Source organism: Cajanus cajan, chromosome 10 (genome assembly GCF_000230855.2).
Source record: "Cajanus cajan strain Asha chromosome 10, NIPB_CcT2T_4, whole genome shotgun sequence".
In the NCBI taxonomy this organism is placed as follows: domain Eukaryota; kingdom Viridiplantae; phylum Streptophyta; class Magnoliopsida; order Fabales; family Fabaceae; genus Cajanus; species Cajanus cajan.
In genome coordinates this window covers 37,250,502-37,272,936 of record NC_138526.1, presented here as the reverse complement: position 1 = coordinate 37,272,936, position 22,435 = coordinate 37,250,502, and the positions used below count along the sequence as shown (strand labels likewise).

The following is a 22,435-nucleotide window of genomic DNA, read 5'->3' as shown; positions in this document are numbered from 1 at the left end:
CTATTTTCCTATTTTACATCAACACACATCCCAACTCCCTAATGAGAAGCATCACATTACACATCAAATGGCTCACTAGGGTTAGGTAGCACCAATATAGGAGAAGTAGTCAACTTTCTCTTTAACTCCATGAAGCCTTTCTCACAAGCATCTGACTAAATGAAAGGTTGATCCTTTCTAGTCAATTGAGTTAGAGGTATCACTATTTTGGAGAAACCATCTATAAATCTCTTATAATAACCTGTCAACCCAACAAAACTCCTAATTTCAAAAACTGTCTATGAAAGCTCCCTTTACATCACTATCTCCACTTTAGTTGGATCCATCAAAATCCTTTCAATTGAAATCACATGTCCCAATAACTTATCTTTACTAAGCCAAAAGTCACACTTGGACAACTTGACATATAATTGGTTTTTGCTCAACACCTCCAACACTAGTCTCAAATGCTCTTTGTGCTCATCTAGAGATCCTGAATAGATAAGGATATTATCAATAAATACCATAACAAATCTATCTAAGAAAGGTTTGAAGATCATGTTCATATACTCCATGAACACAATCGGGGCATTTGTCTTACCAAAAGACATCACCACATACACATAATGATCATACCTAGTCTTAAAAGTAGTATTCGGTATATCACTCTTTTTCACCCTTATTTGGTGATATCTAAATCTTAAATCTATCTTGAAAAACACAAATGTTCCCTTCAACTTATCCATCAAGTCATCTATCTTAGGTAGTGGATATTTATTCTTAATGGTCAACTTGTTCAACTATCTATAGTCTACACATAGTCGAGTTCTACCATCTTTCTTCTTTACCAATAACACTAAAACACCACATGGAAACACACTCAACCTAACCATCTACTTTTCCAAGAAATCATCAACTTATTTTTTCAACTCAACCAATTCAATTGGAGTCATCCTATAAGGAGCTATTGACACTAGCCTTACACCTGAAACAAAGTGAATACTAAACTCCACCTCCCAATGAAGGGGCAAGCCAAACACTTTATCCAAAAACACCTTCGAGAAATCTTTGACCATTTCAATCACATTGATCAACTTCTTGGTCTCAACACTCAAAGTAGAGAAAAGTACAAAACACTAACCTCCTTCCCTCAACATATCATCCATCTACTTAGTAGTTATCAACCCATCTTTTTCAACCTATGGAAAAATAAACTTCCTTCTGGCATAACCTATCAGAAAGTGATTGTCAAATAATCAATCCATACCTAAGATTATGTTTATCTCCATCATAGGCACACAAATTAGGTTTACCCTATAACTTCTACCATACACCTCTATTGGACATCTCAAGCACACCTCAGAAGTAACCATAGAAGTAAATGTAGAAGTAGATAAAGTCAAATCAACATGTAAAGAACTCACATCCAAGCCAACCTCTGCATATAATCAACAAAAATAAAATATTGTGTATCTCTAGAATCAAACAAGATGAGAAAATCCTTACTAATCATTCTTCCTTTCCCTCACCAAGTCAAAGGAAGTACAAGCCTTAGCTTCTAACGAAGCAAACACTTGACTTGCTTTAGTATGAAAATCCACTCTCTAAGTACTCTTGGGCAAACTAACCCCTACTGAATAACCTCTCAAGATATGGCTAATCCTGCCATATTTGAAGCACTTATTCTCCTTCTAAGTACATTTTCTACTAAAATAGGCTCCTCTGCATTTGAAACACATAACACTTGAAGCTCCACCTTGAGCAATTGATGGAGGTCTCCTTGCAACAAAATTCCTTTGTTGTTTGAGAGGTTTATCATAAGGTTTCCTTTGTTGTTCACCCCTCCTAGACCAAGTTGGCCCCTCTTGATCCTTAGTCACCTTTCCATCACACTCTAGCCTCTCAATTGTCTTTGCCATCTCTACCAAGGTAGGATACTCTGTGATGGCCATAGGTACCACCACCCACTTCAACTATGTCGCAACCCCTCAATAAACTTCTTGCACCTCCAAACCTCAAAGATAGATTAGGGACAAAAGTGGGCCAAATGCTCAAATTTCATAGCATACTTTATAAGAATCAAGCTCCATTGATGCAATCTCATAAACTTCGCCTACGTGGCATACTTCACACTATCAAGGCAATACTTCTTAAGCAACATCTTCTTGAAGCATTCTTAGTCCACTACATCACCTCTAGCCTCTAACATTTGTTGGATACCCCTCTACCAGTACACAACCTCACTAATCAGCATATAAACAACATAACTCATTGATTCATTGGTCAACCACATTTAGATTAGGCACACCATTAAACTAAGGAGAATTACACTTCTTGAACTTAGCCAAGTCCTTACACTCTTGAGACACCACCTATCTAGCTGCTTCAACTGAAGCCCAATTTTCTTCCATTTGAGAAAATTCACATTTTGCTAATACATAGTCATAACCATCATATCCATGACTCTGGTTATCTAGTCATACGTACTAGGGTCTAACCATCATATATTGAGACCAAATATCCATAAGCAATAATGTTCAATAATACAACATAACATACAACAAAAAAACATAATGGGATCACCTCCACAAAGTACCCAAAAGACTTAACTAGGCTCTGATACCATAAAAGTGTAAGAACCTGGCAAGTCCCTACACTTTACAACTCAACAACTAGCAGCAGAAAACATAATTATTATAACCTAAGATTACCATGCAAACAGTTCCTAGATATACATGTAATTAATATATATATATATATATATAATAATCTAAAACTAAAAACATAAGCATAGGTTGTTGGTCAAACAACTACTAAAGACTAGCTAGCCAAGGGTAGCTCAAGCAACGACGTTAACGTCCAACATGGCTCCCAAAAATAGGCTCATTTTCTTGCCTAATCCTACCTTACTTCGATAATGAGTATGATCATCGCAATTCAATCACAAGAAAACATGCAAGGATAAGCTTACAAAAGATAATACAACAAGTATAAAAGTAAAGTACAATTATACTATTGACATCAATATAATGACCCTTAAAAAATCAACACAACACTCCAATTTACAACTTTTAACACACCAACACAACATATAAACTACATCATACAACCTATACATGTTTTTCAACTTAAACAACAGAACCACATTTCAACTCACAACACAACCAAGCAACTTATTAATATTTCAACTTAAAATACGAATAATATAATATATTAACACATCATATGCATAACACAACAATTATATGCGTCGTCACACATTCAACTGAGAAATCTCTCACAATACAAGTTAACAATCTAAGTGGCTTAACCTCATCGAACCAACTTAACAGCATGATCTTTTTGGGCTTGCTAGATCAACAAAAAGAATTGAATAAAAAACCCATAATACAACATAGTTTCTTAAATTTTGCCACTTAAGTTAGGAAAGTCCAATATTCTTGTCAAGATTGAGATAACTTAGGTGTGAGCCTACCACAACCTTAGCATGTATAACTAAGTCTATTATGGAATTAGTCCACTAACTACTCTTCAAATAATACGTCCCTTCCAGTACTTAATTTGGGATTTTTGCCTCAACCTTGTTCCTTGCTTGATTTACTCACTTTATACATGTATGACTCGACCTTAGCCTCATACGGATTTATATTTGGTAGCTTATGATTAGTATGACCCAACCTAGCCCCCATATTATATTAAACTAGGATCCTAGAAGAGACTCAATACTCCACTTCAAGAGTCAACTTCTCAAGAAAGGTATCCAATAATTGGGCTCGTAGAGCACCACAACACTACATTCCCCTCAACATGTTCAAGAAACTCCAAAACTCACAACATAAGAATTTCGTCTCAATCATCAACACAACCATAAATTTAGTGAAAATTCAAACAATATATAGCTCAACAATTCATCAAGGATTCAAGTTGTAGCTCCCTTTACCTCTAAATCAACCAAAAAAGAGGAAGAAGGAAGAATGAAATCACTTTGAGCCAATTGCGCATGGAACTACCACCATGAGATTCTCAACCTTCCAAGCCTTGAATCTCTACACAACTCCTATAATTTAGCTCTAGGGAAGATCTTAGCACTCACGACTAAACTCAAAGAAGAAGGAATTCTTTTTGACTCCAAAAATCCTCTCTCAAACTTCTCTATAAGTTTTCTAAGGAAATGAATTTATGAAACTCACTTCTTAAGAAAAATCTTATATATCATCTCCTAACTGGTCAACTTGACCTCTATTCAAAATAATCCCCAAATAACAAAATTCATTTAGATTGCTAAATCCTTAGAGTTTTTACAATTAATCTCAACATTATACAAATTAATAAAAACACCAGTTAATAATAAAAATCATAGTGTTACAAAATATATAACCTTAGTATGTATTGAATTAATTAATTTTTTAATTAATATAATTTCATTTATTTATTATAACAAAATATTTATAAAAGTATTCCAATAATTTTTTATACCCAAGTAAATTACTAAAATAATTAAAAAAATTAAATGTCTAAATATCTATTTTAGTGAAATTTAATTTTTAATTAGGAAATAATATTTTTAATTAATGAAAATAAAAGTAGTATTTTTTTAAGTTCATAACAATCGTATTTATTCATTTAAAATAATACAAGATAACATAATACAATAAATAAATTTATTTAAAAACATATTATATTAGAAATAATGACATATTTATTAAATTATATTATTTACATGATATTATATTATATTATATTATTAACGACTATATATAATAATGGTCAACCCTTATTTCTGTTATCATTCATTCTCCTTCATTAATTCAAGACTCTTAATTAAGTTTTGTCTCTATCATTCAAGTTTACCATCTCCAATTCTCCATGAAGCTGAACTAATGCTACGTGACAATGTTGTCTCCTCCATCTCCACCACTTTTGACAAGTAAGAAGATAATCTCTCAACAACTATAACATTCTATATGTTTGATAAAACTAAAATAATTCGTTCAAAGCTAAAAAAATTAGCTAAGTTATTGAATTATAAATGTTTGAGAAAATTATGGATTGATGTAGCTTATAAATGTAAAATGAGATAAATAAATATGTTTATATAGTATTTCTATCCAAAATTTAATTTAATTTTATTGATAAAAAATATATTTTTGGAATTTACGTGCAATTTTAGTCTTTTAATTAATTTTGAGCTCTTTTTATTTGTTATTTATAAATCAAATGTTTTAGTTATATATTATTTTAGTTTCAATTACCAATTTACCATATCTTTTATTAATATTTTGTATTCTACTATATATTAATCTCATGCTAGCTATATCTTATTAAAATATTTCCACTCAAGTTTAAAATAAAGTAAAAATAACCTACACTTAAATAACACAATCATACTTTCGTTATGATAATTATTGTAATGGTTAAGATATTTTAAAGTACACTGTCAAAATTAATAGAACAAATAATGTAAATAGTATGTTGGTTAAAATTAATAGAATAATTCGGTGGTAGCTAATAATCATTTCAATTATCGCCTATGTAATCTCATTCACTCCCAAGTTTCTTCTAAATATGTCATTGACATTCAATTTCTTTAATACATTTATCTCCAATTCCTTGACAAGTAAACATTTTATTCTCAATTAGGATTCCTAATTCCTTTCGAGAGCACAATTAACAATGAGCAAATGAGGTCAAAGATTTACAAAAGAATGCATTTAATCTAACCCTATTTCTAGGCACCGAAACTATATGATTATTTGATCAGGACGATTTAAATCTCAATTTTCAAATTATAAACTTAAATTTTAAACCAATATTGAAGGTCAGGGTGTTAATTTAGAAACACATAAAGTATAAACATTATAACTCTAATCATGAAAAGATCTAGAAAAGAAATTCAATAGAAATGATGTTCAAATTGAAATTCAATCTAATCTAACCCAAAAAAAATAAATTAGAAACTCGTATAGGGAAAGAGAAACAAATCCAAAATTAAAGGGACCAGAGAATGCACCAAAATCCAAATCACTTTTTCTCTTGCATAAAAACTAAATTTGGAGTCCAAAATTCAGTTTTGGGTGTTGGGCAAACTTGAATCGGTGTTAAGCTTGGAAATCAAAGCAGATTCGACGTGGAGTGTCACCTATCTTGTAATCTGCACAAGGTGTAGTATGTTTTATTTGATTTGATAGAGATATAATTTTTTCTTATACTCTCTTTTTATAAAAATAAAATAATATCTTCAGTTCCGACATTGAACATGTTTTCTTGTATACAATCTAAATTATCTTTAGGTATCTTTATGAAAGTTGTAAATAAATTATAAATGATTTCTTCAACTTTTGACACTACTCTCATATTGTTTTGATATCTGTAACTCAAGACGAGTTCAAACCATTAAATTTATGTCAAACTATATATCAAGACAACTCATGAATTTCCTTTGTTACTCACACCAGATATAATCGATCTTCTCTCATGAAAAGTCTAGATCTATTTAAACTTTACACCAAAGTAACTTTAATCATATTTCTAGAGTTTAAATTCTGACCTATACAAAGGACAGAAAAGTAAGGATGCATTAAAATCAATTTAATTTGATGTTTTTCAATATCGTTCATATAATTCCTTCATTAAAAATTCAGAAGAAATCAGTGTATTCGGGCTTTTTTAATTTAACAAACCTCAAAATCCGAATGTAATAAAGATACACACAAATAGATTGTATTCTTATAATATTTCATTAAATTAATATATTAAAATACGTTAAAAAGGCGCAACATATATAAGATTTAATATAGAAAAATACCATGTGATATATAGTTTTTATTTATTTGAATAATCCATGAACCACACATCAACCTAGCAATGAGAGGTTGCAATAGTATGTATATATATGATTCTAGTTTCGAACTGTAAAAAAAATTGAATATTTCCTTTCCAAGTCTAACTTGAAAACACCGAAAGCAATCATAGTACTCCAAAAACTGATTTTCTTTGGTTTCTTTTTCATCTACAGCTTTAGCAAAGATAATGCAATCTGTTGAGTTGTTTCTCTTTCAGTTTTTTTGTCAATGGTAGGCCACGTTTTGCAGTTGCATACTGGCCAAACGACAACCATCACGCGTTAAACTTAAACACATGATTTTGATATGTACCATTCAATGCAATCCTTTTTGCCATATAATTGCGTCTGCCCCTGCACTAGCTACAAGATTTTTTCACCAAAAACAAACGTTACAATTAGTTGAAGTTGAAAAACGAGCTTATACACACACACACAGACACACATGTAATATTTAAATTCTCTAATCTAATAAAGCTAATTAGTTTGTTTGCAACAAATTTCATTTCATCAAAGGGTAAGCAGAAGAATTTATGTCTACACAATTTGACAAAGTGTGTCTGATATTGAAGAACAGCGTTAATTAAATATGTGAGATCAACATCAAATTGTGGTGATGCTATTTGAAGGTATCAACATCAGGTGATGTGCGTGGCATGGAAGTTACGGAACCAAATTAAAGGGGTCCCATTTTGATTCAAATTAGGATCCAATTTAGGTGTTAGTGGGGTTTGGGTTTGTGTGGTGGTGGTGATTCGAAAACCGTTGCATGCTTGCAAACACAACTTTTCTTGGACATGGGTACAAGGACTTTGTCATAAAGGGAATCCAGGTCTTAGCTAGTAACTAAAGGTGCATGCTTCGTCCTTGGTTTTCATGTGCTGGTGGAGTCCATATTCCCACATGCATTTATGTTCTTAAATCGATCAATTCATCAACTTTACAATTTATTTGTACTGTACTCTTGATTAGTTTCATCGATGGGTGTATTTTTACCATGTTATTTATTTACTTTTGGTATCCGTGCATTATTAGATGGCTGTTGTATTTTAGATCCGTATACACTCATTCAATTGTCATCCGATTTCATCAATAGATGATTGTTAAATGTGAACAACTATACTACCAATAATGAGTATACATTCTTTCATATTGTTGCATATGAAACACATATATGAGTATCTATTTTAAAAGAAGTTATATATTGTTTGATCCAGGTAAAATTTGAATTTTTATATATTAAAGTGTTCATAACGATGGGTGGTGAACTCACGTTTATCAGAATAAATTTTGTGAACTTATTCTAATTCAAATTTATTGATTTGTCCCCTAGCTATTGTGTATATAAGAAATGAAATTTAAAAACATTTTTATTTTTTGTTAATATGCATAAAATTTTAAGAATAAAATATTCTAAAAATTATGCATATGAAAATAGAGAATCATATATAAGTATATATACATATATATATATATATAAAATCATGAATAAAATGACTAATTTCTCTTAAATAAAATTTTGGGTTGAGTTTTGTAGATAAAAAAAATGTGGGTAAAAAATAAGACTTCCTAAAAATGGTAAGGTTTTATAATTAAAATTAATAACCGATAAAATTGAAATATTTTACATCAATATTATGGTTAGAAGGATATTGTTTATCGATTCTTGTGTAATAAGTTAAAAGGGTGTGGTTAGGGATGGCAAAAATACCTGCACCCACGAGTACCTGCGCGTAAAATCCGCTACGGATAATAAATGGATAGACTAATTGGATACCTGCGGATAATGGGGACGGATAATTTTTTTCCTAAATGGGGCAGGGGCGGGTATGATGATATCCATGCCCGCGAGTACCCGTTTAATAATATTTCTTAAATATCCTAATTATCCTTGTACTACACAACCCTAAAACTACACTTTCTCATCTTATTTTCTTACAAAAGTGAGGTTGATGAAGTTACCAACATGTGTTAAGCATGTTATAGAATTGTGTTGGATGTAATTTGATTAATTTTCTAGCTTTGATTGAACCAATAAGATTTATGTATTTTAAGTTGTTTACTTTCGTTTGGAGGACTTATGAGATTGAATTATTTTAGCTTTGCGATGAGACTTTAACTTACTTGTAAGATTGATGTATTTTAAGTTATTGATTATTTTGCATTTTTATTATTATTTCAACAAAATTAACGTTAAATACAAGTTCAAAATTAACATTAAATTGTTATTTTTAATATTTCAATGACATTAAATATAAACTTAAAATTATTTGTAATATAATTTTTTAAAATTCTTAAAAAATTTATAAATATCCATGGATATCCGTGGGTATTCAAGAAATTAATAGATACCCGCGCGGATATGAGGTGGGTATGGGGTCAATTTTCATCCAGTGGGGCGGGAACGAATTTACTATTACCCACCCTCATGGGCTCATTGCCATCCCTAGGTGTGGTTAGCTTTCAAATATAGGAAAATGAAAAATATGACCATATCCAAATGATGTTTTGAGAAAATTTTGCCTTTCCCTCACACCAGTAAAGAACACAATCATGTGGCTGTGTGTATTCCAATTTCACTTTGTCTTTGATGTGGAAACGTGTAATAATTAATAATACATGTATGGCTTTTTCTTTTGTTCTTAAGGTCACTGTCTAAGTATGTACACAATGACAAATTAAAAGAACAAGCACAGATCATTTTCTTGACAAACACAATTACGCATTATTCCAGTATTCCATTCCCTTTGATTTTGGAAAGAATTTTCCTTTTCAATATGTTAAGATGCCAAAAATCAATGAGTTGATATTGTACGTTTACGTGATTACAAATTAATCATAGAAAGTGCGCACCTATAACGGAATTGATTCCTTGTGAGATTATAACAAATCAATACCACAAGAAGTCTCGGTTTCTTCTCTTGCTTGCGACTTCATTCCTTTTTTTTTTTTTTTTAAATATATTTAAACTACCTCGAATTATGTTGGTTTTCAGATTATTATTTATTATTTTTTTGTTTAAATTACCTGACTAATAATTTTTTTTTAATTTAGTACTTAACGTTAGTTCTCGTTTGTTAAATGATAACGTGACTAACAGACTGTCACATCATCACCCAACAGTGCATATCATGTCAACACACATGTCCACCTCATTCTCCACGTAATTTGCCACGTCAGACTTGAAATTTTAAAAAAAAATTGTTTCACACACATGTCCTCTAGGTCAGTGACATGCTCGACCGCGACGATGACGAGCTAAAGATCCTCTACTTCTTGGAGAAGTTGAAGCATGATGCAGCGCAATCATCATGATGAACGGGAACCACGAGATCATGAACGTGGAGGGAAATTTTCACTTCGCGACAAAAGGCGGCGTGGAGGAGTTTAGGGTTTGGTGGGAGTGGTTTCGAATTGGAAACAAAATGAAAAGCCTCTGCCATGGTTTGGAAAAGCCCATTGACCCAACGGAAGGTCTTCCCTCCTCCTTCCGCGACGTGAGAGAAGAGTTTCACGACGACTTTCGGGCCAACATTTGCGCTTCAGCTTCTCCAAGAAGTAGAGAATCTTTAGCTCGTCGTCGTCGCGATCGAGCATGTCGCCGACCTGAACGTGGCAGAGCCACCTACGTAGTGATCGGTGGCATCGATGAGGCCGGCGAGGCGCAGGGCCTGCTTGGACTTGTCGAGGTCGCCGTGGAGGTCCCCGATGGCCACCAGGCGGGGTGGCGAGGGGAAGCGGGGCGCCCATTCACTAACATATGCGCAAAACAATTTTTTTTTTAAACCAATCAACCCAAAAACACCATTCAAGTTTACTCCTTCATAACATATTCAATTCATAATCTTCACCAATTCGAACATAAAATTGATAAATTCATACCATAACAACAAGAATTTAACATCAAATGATTCAAATCACAAAGCTTCTCTTACTCTTAGCTCATCCAAGGAGAAGAGAAGGAAGAACTTTTTGCATGGTTTTGACTTTAGATCTTTAGCTCCTCAAGCTTCGAATCTCTTCCTAGTCAAGTGATTTAGTTACAAAAGGGAAAAGTGAGATGGGTTTTAGTTTAGAAAGGTGGAAAATATCACTCAAACTTTAGAGAAATTCTCACCAACTTCTCTCTAAGATTTCTAAAAACATAAACTTAATTATGAGACTAACATTTTTAAAAAAATCTTATATATTCACTTTTCTTTAAGTGTACCAACTTAACTTTGACTCAATTATTTTAAAGATAATTTAACTCTTAAAATTCTTTAAATTTTTAATCTCTAATTAACAACTAACAATTAATTAATATTATCATATTATTAATCATATAATTAAATCAACACCTCAGTTACATAATGTTCCTGTGTTAGGAAACACACTTCAATTATCCTTGTAGCGGGTCGGATCTTGAGTCTCGGTCTTCTCGTTCCTATCCAGGTAGTCCGATGTGAAAAGGGGGGGTGCCTGCAAAGACACTCCAACGCTCAAGTAAGTGCTCGGCGTAATAAATGCGGTAGTTGAAAGTTGGTTACGTACCTCGTTGGGACTCTATTTATAGGACTTCTTATTGGGCCGTGATTAGGGACTGGGCCCCGGGAAATTAGGGGGCTAATCCAATGCATTACGTTAATTAAGCTCTTTGAAATCATCTTGGAGCCGACACATGGTTTTGGCCGAGCATACCGACGTACTCTGTTTGATTCTCGGGTGGTCGGTATGTTAGGGTATTCGGCCAAGTGTTTGAGGGTATTCGGCCCAAGTGTTTGAGGGGTCGGGTGTTCGACCCAAGTGTTCGAGGGGTCGGGTGTTCGGCCAGGGTATTCGAGGGGTCGGGTATCCGGCCAGGTCGGCCCCCATACGGTATACAACCCCCACAGCGTCGAGGATGTGAAAGACGAAGACGGTAAGAACTGTGTGACATCCTGGTTGTCGTCGGAGAGGCAGGGGCAGTTTTGACAAGTCTCGGCATGGCGTAGCCTGGGTCAGGGCCTCGGGTGATTGAAATGTAGGCTGAGACCTTTGACCACGTGAGAGGGATCTAGGCCGATCCCTCTGACGCATGGAGCGAATATCGCGACCTCATGGTGAGATAAATGTAGGCCGAGACCTCTGACATCTCGTGAGAGAGATCTTAGGCCGAGCCCTCTGACGCGTGGAGCGAATATCGCGATCTCATGGTGAGATAACTGTAAGCCGAGACCTCTAACATCATGTGAGATAGATCTAGGTCGAGACCTCTGACGCGTGGAGCGAATATCGCGATCTCATGGTGAGATAACTGTAGGCCGAGACCTCTGACATCATGTGAGATAGATCTAGGTCGAGACCTCTGACGCGTGGAGCGAATATCGCGATCTCATGGAGATAAATGTAGGCCGAGACCTCTAACTCCCCGTGAGAGAGACCTAGGTCGAGACCTCTGACGCGTGGCACGAATATCGTGATCTCATGGAGATAAATGTAGGCCGAGACCTCTGACTCCCCGTGAGAGAGACCTAGGTCAAGACCTCTGACGCGTGGCGCGAATATCGTGATCTCATGGTGAGATAAATGTAGGCCGAGACCTCTGACTCCACGTGAGAGAGATGTACGTCGAGGTCCCAAGCCATTAGAGTTTGCGCCGAGGCCTCGGCGGGTGTGGCCTGCCAGGTTAGCCCTAGTGGTTACGGGTCCAACGGTTACTAAATCTGGACCGTTGGATGACCTAGATCGAACGGCTAGGGTGTCGGGACGTCTTTTCACCTCCCCCATTTACCTTGCCTATAAATAAGAGGGGGGCTGCTGGTGAATTTACATGCTGTAAATTTGCCGAGCGATCTCGACTTCAGAAGTGATCGAGCAAACCGATCAAAGGTAAATTTTGTATTTTTTATTCTACTTAATAAATGGATAAGGATTATTCCTCGGGTAGGACTTGTACATCTTCGGAGGCGTCGGTCCGTTCGTCTGATCGAGAGGAATCGGGTTCAAGTGAAATATCACGGTTGCCTCCCTTACAATGTGAAGTGGTCTTTCCTTCCGATTTTGCCGAGCATGAGGATAGTGGGGACGAAGTGATAGAAGTATCGCCCCCGTTGACTTTGGCCGTGGCCTTAGCACGAGCCACCGAGGTGGATGATAGGAGTTTCGGACAGGGCAACGAACAATTCGCTCCGGCGGGGGTGACTCAAGCTGAGGCGATTGAAGATGCTTTGGTAGTGGTTGACGATGGTCGGGGCAAAGCCGTGGCCGCTCCGAGGACTCAGCCAAAGGTGAAGATTGATTACGGCACGGTGGAGATGCCCGGGTATGAATGGGTAGACGGAGAGGTCGGTGTGTACTTTTCAAAGTTATCCGACCAAGAGCTGTTGGATACTTTCGTGTCTTTAGAGAAATGTTTCGGGAGTGGGGAGGACGAGTTCTCGTTGCTTGTCGAGGCGTGCGAGGACGATGGGCCGAACACCGATTTCGTGTTCTTGGAGCGGGGGTCCGATGAGGACGACTATTTCTACGCCTACATGTGTTGGTTTCAGGATCTCGGCGTGACATTACCCTTCGATGATTTTCAGATGGGAGTCCTCCGTGATTTGAACGTGGCGCCGACCCAGCTACACCCTAATGCTTGGGCGGCCATGCAAGCGTTCCGTAATCTATGCTTATGCCTCGGTCTAACACCTCGACCTCTTGCCTTCCTCTATTATTACATTTTCCGGCCGAGCAAGCCGGTAAAATGGGTGTCGTTAGCTCGAGTGCCGAAGCGTGGATTTCTCCGAGCATTCACCTCCTCTTATAAGGGATTTAAGAGTGGGTTCTTTAAGGTTCGTTGGGGTTCGGATTTGAGACATTGCTTCTTTGACCGGGAGGACAATCCGCTATTCCCCTTCTATTGGACGAGGCGGCCGACACGCTTCGAGGCGATACCTTTTTCCAAACTCCCCGCCGAGGATAAAGAAATTGTGGAGCTTCTTAATAATTTGCCGAAGGGCTTACCTGTCCGAGGCCTCTTGGACATATTCGAAACGTCTCACTTCGAGATGGCCTTGCTAGGTATGTGTTTTAGGCTTCGGTAGTGTAGCAGTGTTTTGAATTGATGTTAAAACTTCTTTCGTTGCAGGATTGATGGCCGGAGGGGATCTCGACGTGACCGCCATGCTCGCCAAGCGAGCCAAAGATGCTAAGGCTAGTGGAAAGGTGCCACCGGCGAAGTCGGCATTGAGGATTACGAGGGATAAGCCCTCGCCTGTAATAATTCTGTTGGCCGACCAGAGAAAGAGGACAGGGACCTCTCGGCCACGTCAGACCGACCAGAACGTGGAAACCGAGCAGCCGGGCACCTCCTCCAAACGCCAAAAATAAATAACGCTGGAACAGTCCAGATGTGGGGGGTTTGCTATCCCAGCCGTTGTTGCAGGGTCAAATTTTTTGGCCCCGGCCGTCCAGTCCGAGAACTTGGTTAGCCCGGACCTCGCTACCGGAGGGGGGCTCCAGTATTTGGAGGGTATGTCTATGGAGGCCGAGTACAAGCTCTTCTGTGAGCTCGACGTGCGGACTTTGCTGGTGGCCAAGCACGTGATGATGAGGTCGGCGGTCTCGACTGAGCGACTTCAGACCCGGTTAAAGGAGGCCGAGGAAACAGTGAAGGAGGCCTTGGCTGCGAATGCTAAAGTTACAGAGTCAGTGGACGAACTAAAGAAATCGGCCGATGGCTATAGGAGGGAGGCCGATGACTTGAAGCTGTTGATGCAGAGGATGAAAGTTGAGGCCGCGGCTGCGACGGTTGAGATTGCTCGGTTGACCGAGGCGCATTCCAAACTCAAAGCCGAGGCCACCGAAAAGATCATCGAACAACATGATGCGGGATTCCAGCAAGCAGTCCGGCAAGCCCAGTACTTCTGCGAGATCCCGGTTGACTTTAACTTTGACGTCAGTCGAGATTTTTACGGGGGTAAGTACATCAGTTATGCCGAGTTCCCAAAGGGAGTCAGCCCTGATGACGAGGCTCCCCGCCGAGGCATCTCCACGCAGGCGCCGGTACCTCCGCCTACGGAGGAAGATGACCCAATTATAGACGTGGTAGGTGATGGTAATCCGGACGTCTCGACCGCGGTGTAGGAACCGATTCTGGTAGAGTAGGTTTGCTTGCTTTTTGTAACCGGGCCGTTAGTGCCTTTTTGTAACTTGGCCATCGGCGCCGGTAGATATTTAATTTTTTGTAAGTAGCCGCTTTGGTCGGTAATACTTGTTCTTAATTGAATTTGCTTTTCAACTTTCCGTGTTTACGTGTTCAATGATATTAACATAAACCGAGTTGTATGTGTGGCCGAGAGGTCAGATTTTGTGATTTGTGACGGTGTTCGATGCATGTTGTGTTTGTTTATACTAGTGTGTTCGGTTTCCGTGAGCGTTAGCTCATCGAAGCTTCGGCTTGTGTTTACACGAGGATTACTCGGGTTTTAATATGCGTTGTGTGTAGTGCTCGGCCTGGGGCGCGAGTGTGTTCTTCGTCGTCGACTGAACGTTGGTCGGTGTCGTCGCCGTCGACATAGTGCTCGGCCCAGGCACATCCTTAGTCGAGGAGGGTACTCGAGAGGGAAACCTGGGGCGCGAGTGTACATTTCAAACTTGACCGAGGATTGCTCGGGTTTTAGTACGCGTTGCGCGTAGTGCTCGGCCCGGGGCACGAGTGTGTTTTTCGTCGTCGACCGAACGTTGGTCGGTGTCGTCGCTGTCGACATAGTGCTCGGCCCAGGCACATCCTTAGTCGAGGAGGGTACTCGGGAGGGAAACCTGGGGCGCGAGTGCACATTTCAAACTTGACCGAGAATTGCTCGGGTTTTAGTACGCGTTGTGCGTAGTGCTCGGCCCGGGGCACGAGTATGTTTTTCGTCATCGACCGAATGTTGGTCGGTGTCGTCGCCGTCGACATAGTGCTCGGCCCAGGCACATCCTTGGCCGAGGAGGGTACTCGGGAGGGAAACCTGGGGCGCGAGTGCACATTTCAAACTTGACCTAGGATTGCTCGGGTTTTAGTAGGCGTTGTGCGTAGTGCTCGGCCTGGGGCGCGAGTGTGTTCTTCATCGTCGACCGAACGTTGGTCGGTGTCACTGCTTCCATGCGTAGTGCTCGACCTGGGCATACAATAAAATTGTAAACGATATAATGAGATTTTGAAACTTTTATTAATGAAGTGCCTCGTTAAAAACCTTGCCGACCCAAAACCCTCCTTAGGGAAAAAAGAGTCGGCTAAGGAAAAGAGTGCACTGTTACATCAGCTGTAATACATTTTCAAATGAGAAGAATTCCAAGTTCTCGGAATTGGTTCTCCCGATAGGTGCTCCAGCTTGTACGCTCCGTTGTTCAGGTTGTGTCGGATTCGGAAGGGACCGTCCCAGTTTGGGGCGAGTTTCCCATGTCTCGGATCTTTCCTTGCCTCGCCTGTGGCTCTCCAAATGAGATCGCCTTCGCGGAATTCTCTAGGCTTTACCCTGCTGTCAAATCTTCTTTTGTAACGTTGTTTGGTGGCCTCGGCCACAACTTGTGCTTGGTCTCGAATTTCTTCCACGCTATCCAGGTTTTCCCGGAGCTCGGCTTCGTTGTTCGACTCGTCGTAGTGGGCTCGGTGGAACGAAGGTTCCCCGATTCCACTGGGATCATTGCATCGGATCCATAGACTAGGCGAAAAGGAGTTTCTTGCGTAGTCGACTGGGGGGGTGCATCGGTAGGCCCATAGCACTTCGGGTAACTGCTCGGCCCATGCCCCTTTTGCTTCTCCAAGGCGTTTCTTCAACTCTACCAAGATGACTTTATTGGCCGACTCGGCCTGACCATTCGTCTGCGGGTGTTCGACCGACGTGACCTTATGCTGTACGCCCAAGCCGTTCAGAAATTCATTTAGTTTTCGGTCGGTAAATTGAAGGCCGTTGTCGGTCACCAGAGTGTGCGGGACACCGAATCGGGTAATGATATTCCTCCATAGAAATTTCTAGACTTGATGAGCCGAAATGCATGCCAAGGGCTCGGCTTCGATCCATTTGGTGAATAGGTCGACGACGACGATGAGGAACTTGCATTGTCCCTTGGCAAGTGGGAATGGTCCGAGTATGTCGGCCCCCCACGTGGTGAACGGCCAGGCTGGAGGAATGCAATGTAGCTGCTCGGCTGGTTGATGAATCAAGTTGCCATGTCTCTGGCATGGCTGGCATCTCTTTACGAACGTTGCACAGTCGGTGTTCATGGTCGGCCAATAGTACCCGGCACGTAGAAGTTTAGAGACGGTCGTCCTTGCCCCCGAATGCAGTCTGCATATACCCTCATGTACTTCTCGCGTCACATAGTCAGCCTCGGCGAGATTTAGGCACTTGAGTAGTGGGGTAGAGAAACCGCGTTTGTACAGCTAGCCGGCGATGACAACGTATCTACTGGCTTGGGTTCTTAATCGCTTGGCCTCGATCGGTTCGGTGGGTGCGATTCCGCTGGTGAGGTATGCCTTCAGTTCATCCCGCCAATCAGGGGGATCGTCACGATCGGCTAGCTCAGCGTCAACATTTGCTACCATCTCGGCTTCAATGCTGGGGTGGTCGATCTCTTGTTGAATGATCGTTCTCAAGTGGCCCGGCTTCTTGGTTGCGGCCAACCTAGCCAACTGGTCGGCCCGGGTATTGTCTTCGCGGGGGATGTGTTCGACCAACACCTCCTGGAAATTCGCCTTCAATTTTTGATAGGCATGATAGTATCTCATCATGTTGTGGTCCTTTACTTGGAAATTTCTGCCCACCTGCTCGGCCACTACTTTGGAATCGGTGCGACACTTGATTCTTGATGCACCCATGTCCTCGGCCAACCTCAATCCGGCCAATAGAGCTTCGTACTCGGCTTGGTTATTTGAAGCTTTGAACCGGAAGCGCAAAGATTGCTCTAAAGTTGTCCCTCTCGGTCCTCCTAAGATTACCCCTGCCCCGCTCCCTTGGTTGTTTGAGGATCCGTCTACATGGAGGGTCCACCACTGTTGTTCAAATTGGCCGTGGAGGTGAAGTTCGTTTATGAATTCGACCAAGCATTGGGCCTTGATCGGTCCCCTCGGCTTAAAGGTAATATCAAATTGCGAGAGTTCCAATGACCAGGCCATCATCCTTCCGGCGAGTTCGGGTTTGCTTAGTACCTTAGCGATTGGACAGTCGGTATGCACGATAACTCGGTGGCTTTGGAAGTAATGACGTAGGCGTCGGGAAGCATGTACTAAACTGAGTGCCACCTTTTCTATCAATTGGTATCGGGTTTCAAAATCCTGCAGTTGTCGGATGATAAAATATATAGGAGCCTGGGTGCCTTCTTTCTCTTGCACCAGAACCGAACTGATCGCCTCCTCGGACACGGCCAAGTACACAAGTAGCGGACTTAGAGGATCAGGCTTCGTGAGGGTTGGCGGGGTCGCCAGGGTTGTCTTCAACGATGCGAAGGCGGCTTCGCATTGTTCATCCCATGAGAAGGCCGAAGCCTTTCGCAAGAGCTTTGTCATCGGACTGATCTTGTCGCCTAGCGTGGGAGGAATCGGGATAGGGCGACCAACCTTCCCGAGAGGCGCTGCAGTTCCTTGAGGTTGCTCGGGCTTCGCATGTCTAACACGGCCTGGCATTTGTCTCGGTTCGCTTCTATGCCTCTCGCGAATAGCATGAAACCTAGGAATTTGCCTCCTTTGACCCCGAAGGTGCACTTTTCGGGGTTGAGTCTCATGTTGTGCTTGCGGAGTTCACCGAAGATTTCAGCTAGGTCGGCTAAGTGTCCGGACAGAGAGTTGGACTTGACCACCATATCATCCACATAGATTTCGATGTTTCGGCCGATTTGACCCTGAAACACCTTGTCCATTAACCTCTGGTAGGTCGCTCTGGCGTTCTTCAACCCAAACGACATCACTTTATAACAAAAGTTGGCACTCTCGGTTATGAACGCCGTCTTCTCCTCGTCGGCCGAGTGCATCCTTATTTGGTTGTAACCGGAATAAGCATCCAAGAAGCTGAAGATTGAATGTCCGGACGCTCCGTCGACTAGTCGGTCGATACAAGGGAGTGGGTAGGCATCCTTGGGGTAGGCCTTATTGAGGTCGGTATAGTCGGTGCACATTCTCCATTTCCCATTGGCTTTTTTGACTAACACTACGTTGGCTAGCCAAGTCGTGTAAGTGACCTCTCTGATGAACTTTGCTTGCAACAATTTTTTCACCTTGGCATCGGCTGCCTTTCTCTTTTCATCGCCCATTTTTCTTTTCTTCTGTGCGACTGGCCGAGCGTCTCTACATACGGCTAGTCGGTGACATAGGAATCTAGGGTCTATCCCCGACATATCCGACGCTTTCCATGCAAACAAGTCTCTGTTGTCTTGAACCGCTCGCTTCACCTGGTTCGAATCGTTTTCGTTCAGCTGAGATCCTATGTGTGTGACCTGTTCGGGTGTTTGCCCGAGTTGGAAAGGAACGAGGTCTTCGGCTGGCTCGATTCGATCCTCCTCACCCAGGCGTGGGTCGAGATCTAAGCCTTCTGTCATCTGTCTTATTACATTTACGCCTGACAACGTTGACGGGGGGTCGGATACGGGACGGACCTTTAGGCTAGAGAGATAGCATTCTCTTGCTGTCTTCTGGTCGGCATGAACGGTTATTACCTGTCCATCTCTCGACGGGAACTTCATGCACAGATGAGCGGTCGAGACGATGGCTCGGAGTGCGTTGATGGAGGGTCGGCCGAGCAGGACATTGTAGGATGTGTTCGCATGCACAACGATGTAACGAATTTTGATTTCTCGGGAAGACTTTTGGTCGAAACCGAAGCGAGTGTACAAGTCGATGCACCCCCTCGTCATTACTCTTTCACCAGAAAACCCTACTAACGGTTTGTGATATGGTTCTAGGCTTTCTTCTGGAATTCCTAGTTGCACGAACGTGTTCCAATATAAGATGTCAGCCGAGCTCCCCTGATCGACCAACGTTTTCTTCACGATGCAGTTATGCATTTCGACCGAAATTACCATGGGATCGTCTTGTACAGGGTCGGCGCCACGGAAATCTCGGTCAGTAAAAGTGATGGGTGGCATCTTTGGCATTCTTGGCTGGTTCACATTATTCACTGATCGGATAGCTCGGAGGTGTCGCTTTCGTGCTGAAGAGGAGGTGCCGCCTCCGGCAAAGCCCCCGGCTATTGTATTGATCACCTTCCGTGTTCGATCATTGTCCTCCCTGGGACGCTGTGATCGGTCTCGGCGTTCAGCCAAACGGGATTGGCGGCGTCGGTCCCTCGGTGGACGAGTTTCACGAAAATGCTCTCTTTCCCTTGACTGGTGGTCTTGGGAGGTGGTAAAGCTTTTGAGGTGACCCTGTTTGATGAGGTCCTCGATCTTGTCCTTCAATGCCAAACACTCTTCGGTGGAGTGCCCCCGGTTTCGGTCGAATCGACAATTCTTTGCCTTGTCGGCTCTAGGGGGCGTGTTCGCTCTTTTCGGCATCGCCAGGATTTCTGACACAAGAGCCTGCTCCATTACTTTGGCCCTGCTTGCATTGAAGGGAGTATACGCTGTATAGCGGGGTCCTCTTGGGGGGCGGGTATTTAGGGGCTCGGCGTTGGTCTTCCTCACTGGTTCTCGTCCGGGCTCCTTTCGGCTATAACCCTCCTCGGCTCTGGCCTGATTCCGGGTCTCCGCCAACTCCTCCATTTGCATGTATTTTTCTGCTCGGCGTCGGAGGTCATTCATATCCACCGGCGGTTTTTTGCACAAACTGTTTACGAAGGGTCCAGGTCTGAGTGCAGTGCTCAGCCGGTCCATTGCCACGGCAAGGTTGAGGTCGCCAATTTCCATAGCGATTTTATTAAACCGGTCCATGAAAGTCCTCAGACTCTCTTTTTTCTCCTGACGAACCCCCGCTAAGGCTAGTGAGGTCGTCCTGTACGGCTTGCTCGTTGCGAACTGGAGAGTGAATTGGGACAACAGTTCGTTGAATGAGTCAATGGAAGAGCTCGGTAACCTTGTGAACCAAACCAGGGCCCTTCCTTTCAGAGACGTGGGGAATATTCGGCACAAAGCCGAGTCGTCTTGAGTTGAGAGAGTTGCTTGAGTCAAGAAACCATTCAAGTGCTCTTCTAGGTCGGATGATCCGTCGTACTTCTCGATCGGCATGCTCTTCCAATGGTCCAGCAGTGTTGCCTCCATTATTCTTCTGGAAAAAGGATGCCTTAGGGAGTGAACGGTGGTGTCGGCCTTGTTGGCTATCAAAGAAGTGACTGGGGTTCGGGTGACCTGGTCTGTTGGGGCGTGATAGGCGGACTCTTCCACGAGCGTAGGAGTGGACGGCACGTATGTTTGGTTCAGATGCCGGAGCTCGGCATTTTGCCGGCGTAGCTCGGCCAGCTCTCAGGCGTCGGCTTCTCTTTGCCTTTGGATGGCCGCCATTTCCTCGCGAAGTGCCCGCAAGTCGTCTTGAAAGTTCGGTTGAGTTTGACTGGTGTTCGGCTGGACTTGCTGTATCACAGGTTCCGGTTGGGTCTGAGGCATCCCGTACGGGTAGCGCTCTTGGTTGGTCATGACGGGGTTGCTTTCGGGGTTAGGAATCGGGTGAGTCGTTGTCGATTGTCCTTTGCGCGTTGTTACCATATCTCGGTCTCAGTCGTAGAGTAAAAAGGGGCTGAAAACGTCATTTCGGGCCCCACGGTGGGCGCCAAATGTTCCTGTGTTAGGAAACACACTTCAATTATCCTTGTAGCGGGTCGGATCTTGAGTCTCGGTCTTCTCATTCCTATCCGGGTAGTCCGATGTGAAAAGGGGGGTGCCTGTAAAGACACTCCAACGCTCAAGTAAGTGCTCGGCGTAATAAATGCGGTAGTTGAAAGTTGGTTACGTACCTCGTTGGGACTCTATTTATAGGACTTCTTATTGGGCCGTGATTAGGGACTGAGTCCCGGGAAATTAGGGGGCTAATTCAATGCATTACGTTAATTAAGCTCTTTGAAATCATCTTGGAGCCGGCACATGGTTTTGGCCGAGCATACCGACGTACTCCGTTTGATTCTCGGGTGGTCGGTATGTTAGGGTATTCGACCAAGTGTTTGAGGGTATTCGGCCCAAGTGTTTGAAGGGTCGAGTGTTCGGCCCAAGTATTCGAGAGGTCGGGTGTTTGACCAGGGTATTTGAGGGGTCGGGTATCCGGCCAGGTCGGCCCCCATACGGTATACATAAGATATAAGTCGTAGGCGATGTTAACTTTGGATGTTTTAATCGATATCTAACAACTGACCGTAAGTTTTTGAAAAGAACACAAACGTAGATTATTTTCACTTCATGTTTAGTAAGTCTCTAAAAGTCCACAAGAAAGCAACGTTGATATTATTATTATTATTATTGGAAAGACATATACGACAATTCCTGCCTGTCCATTTTTTTTTTTTATTTCTTAGTAAATAAAAAAATGAGATGCAAAAGACTATGATGCTTAGAAAGTTATTTGTCATGATAATTTTCATGTCAGTCATAATATATATATATATATATATATATATATATATATATATATATATATATATATATATATATATATATATATATATATATACTGAAAGAGTCAACGAAAAGGAACTTGCGGGACATCGAAACAGATTA

The 22,435-nt window shown here is 41.6% G+C and overlaps 2 protein-coding genes across 2 annotated transcripts; both read right to left on the bottom strand.

The window, feature by feature from the left end:
• Positions 1–17,189: 17,189 nt before the first annotated feature.
• Positions 17,190–18,311, bottom strand: LOC145952479 (uncharacterized). Its single transcript, XM_083064838.1, has one exon. It carries the CDS (start codon positions 18,309–18,311, stop codon positions 17,190–17,192), a length of 1,122 nt encoding a protein of 373 aa, XP_082920964.1.
• A 17-nt stretch (positions 18,312–18,328) lies between these two features.
• Positions 18,329–20,992, bottom strand: LOC145952478 (uncharacterized). The gene has a single exon (XM_083064837.1). It carries the CDS (start codon positions 20,990–20,992, stop codon positions 18,329–18,331), a length of 2,664 nt encoding a protein of 887 aa, XP_082920963.1.
• Positions 20,993–22,435: the final 1,443 nt, after the last annotated feature.

Excerpts from the sequence above, each read along its gene's own strand:
- LOC145952478 (XM_083064837.1), bottom strand. The coding sequence starts at position 20,992 with ATGGAGGCAACACTGCTGGACCATTGGAAGAGCATGCCGATCGAGAAG.
- LOC145952479 (XM_083064838.1), bottom strand. The coding sequence starts at position 18,311 with ATGACAAAGCTCTTGCGAAAGGCTTCGGCCTTCTCATGGGATGAACAA.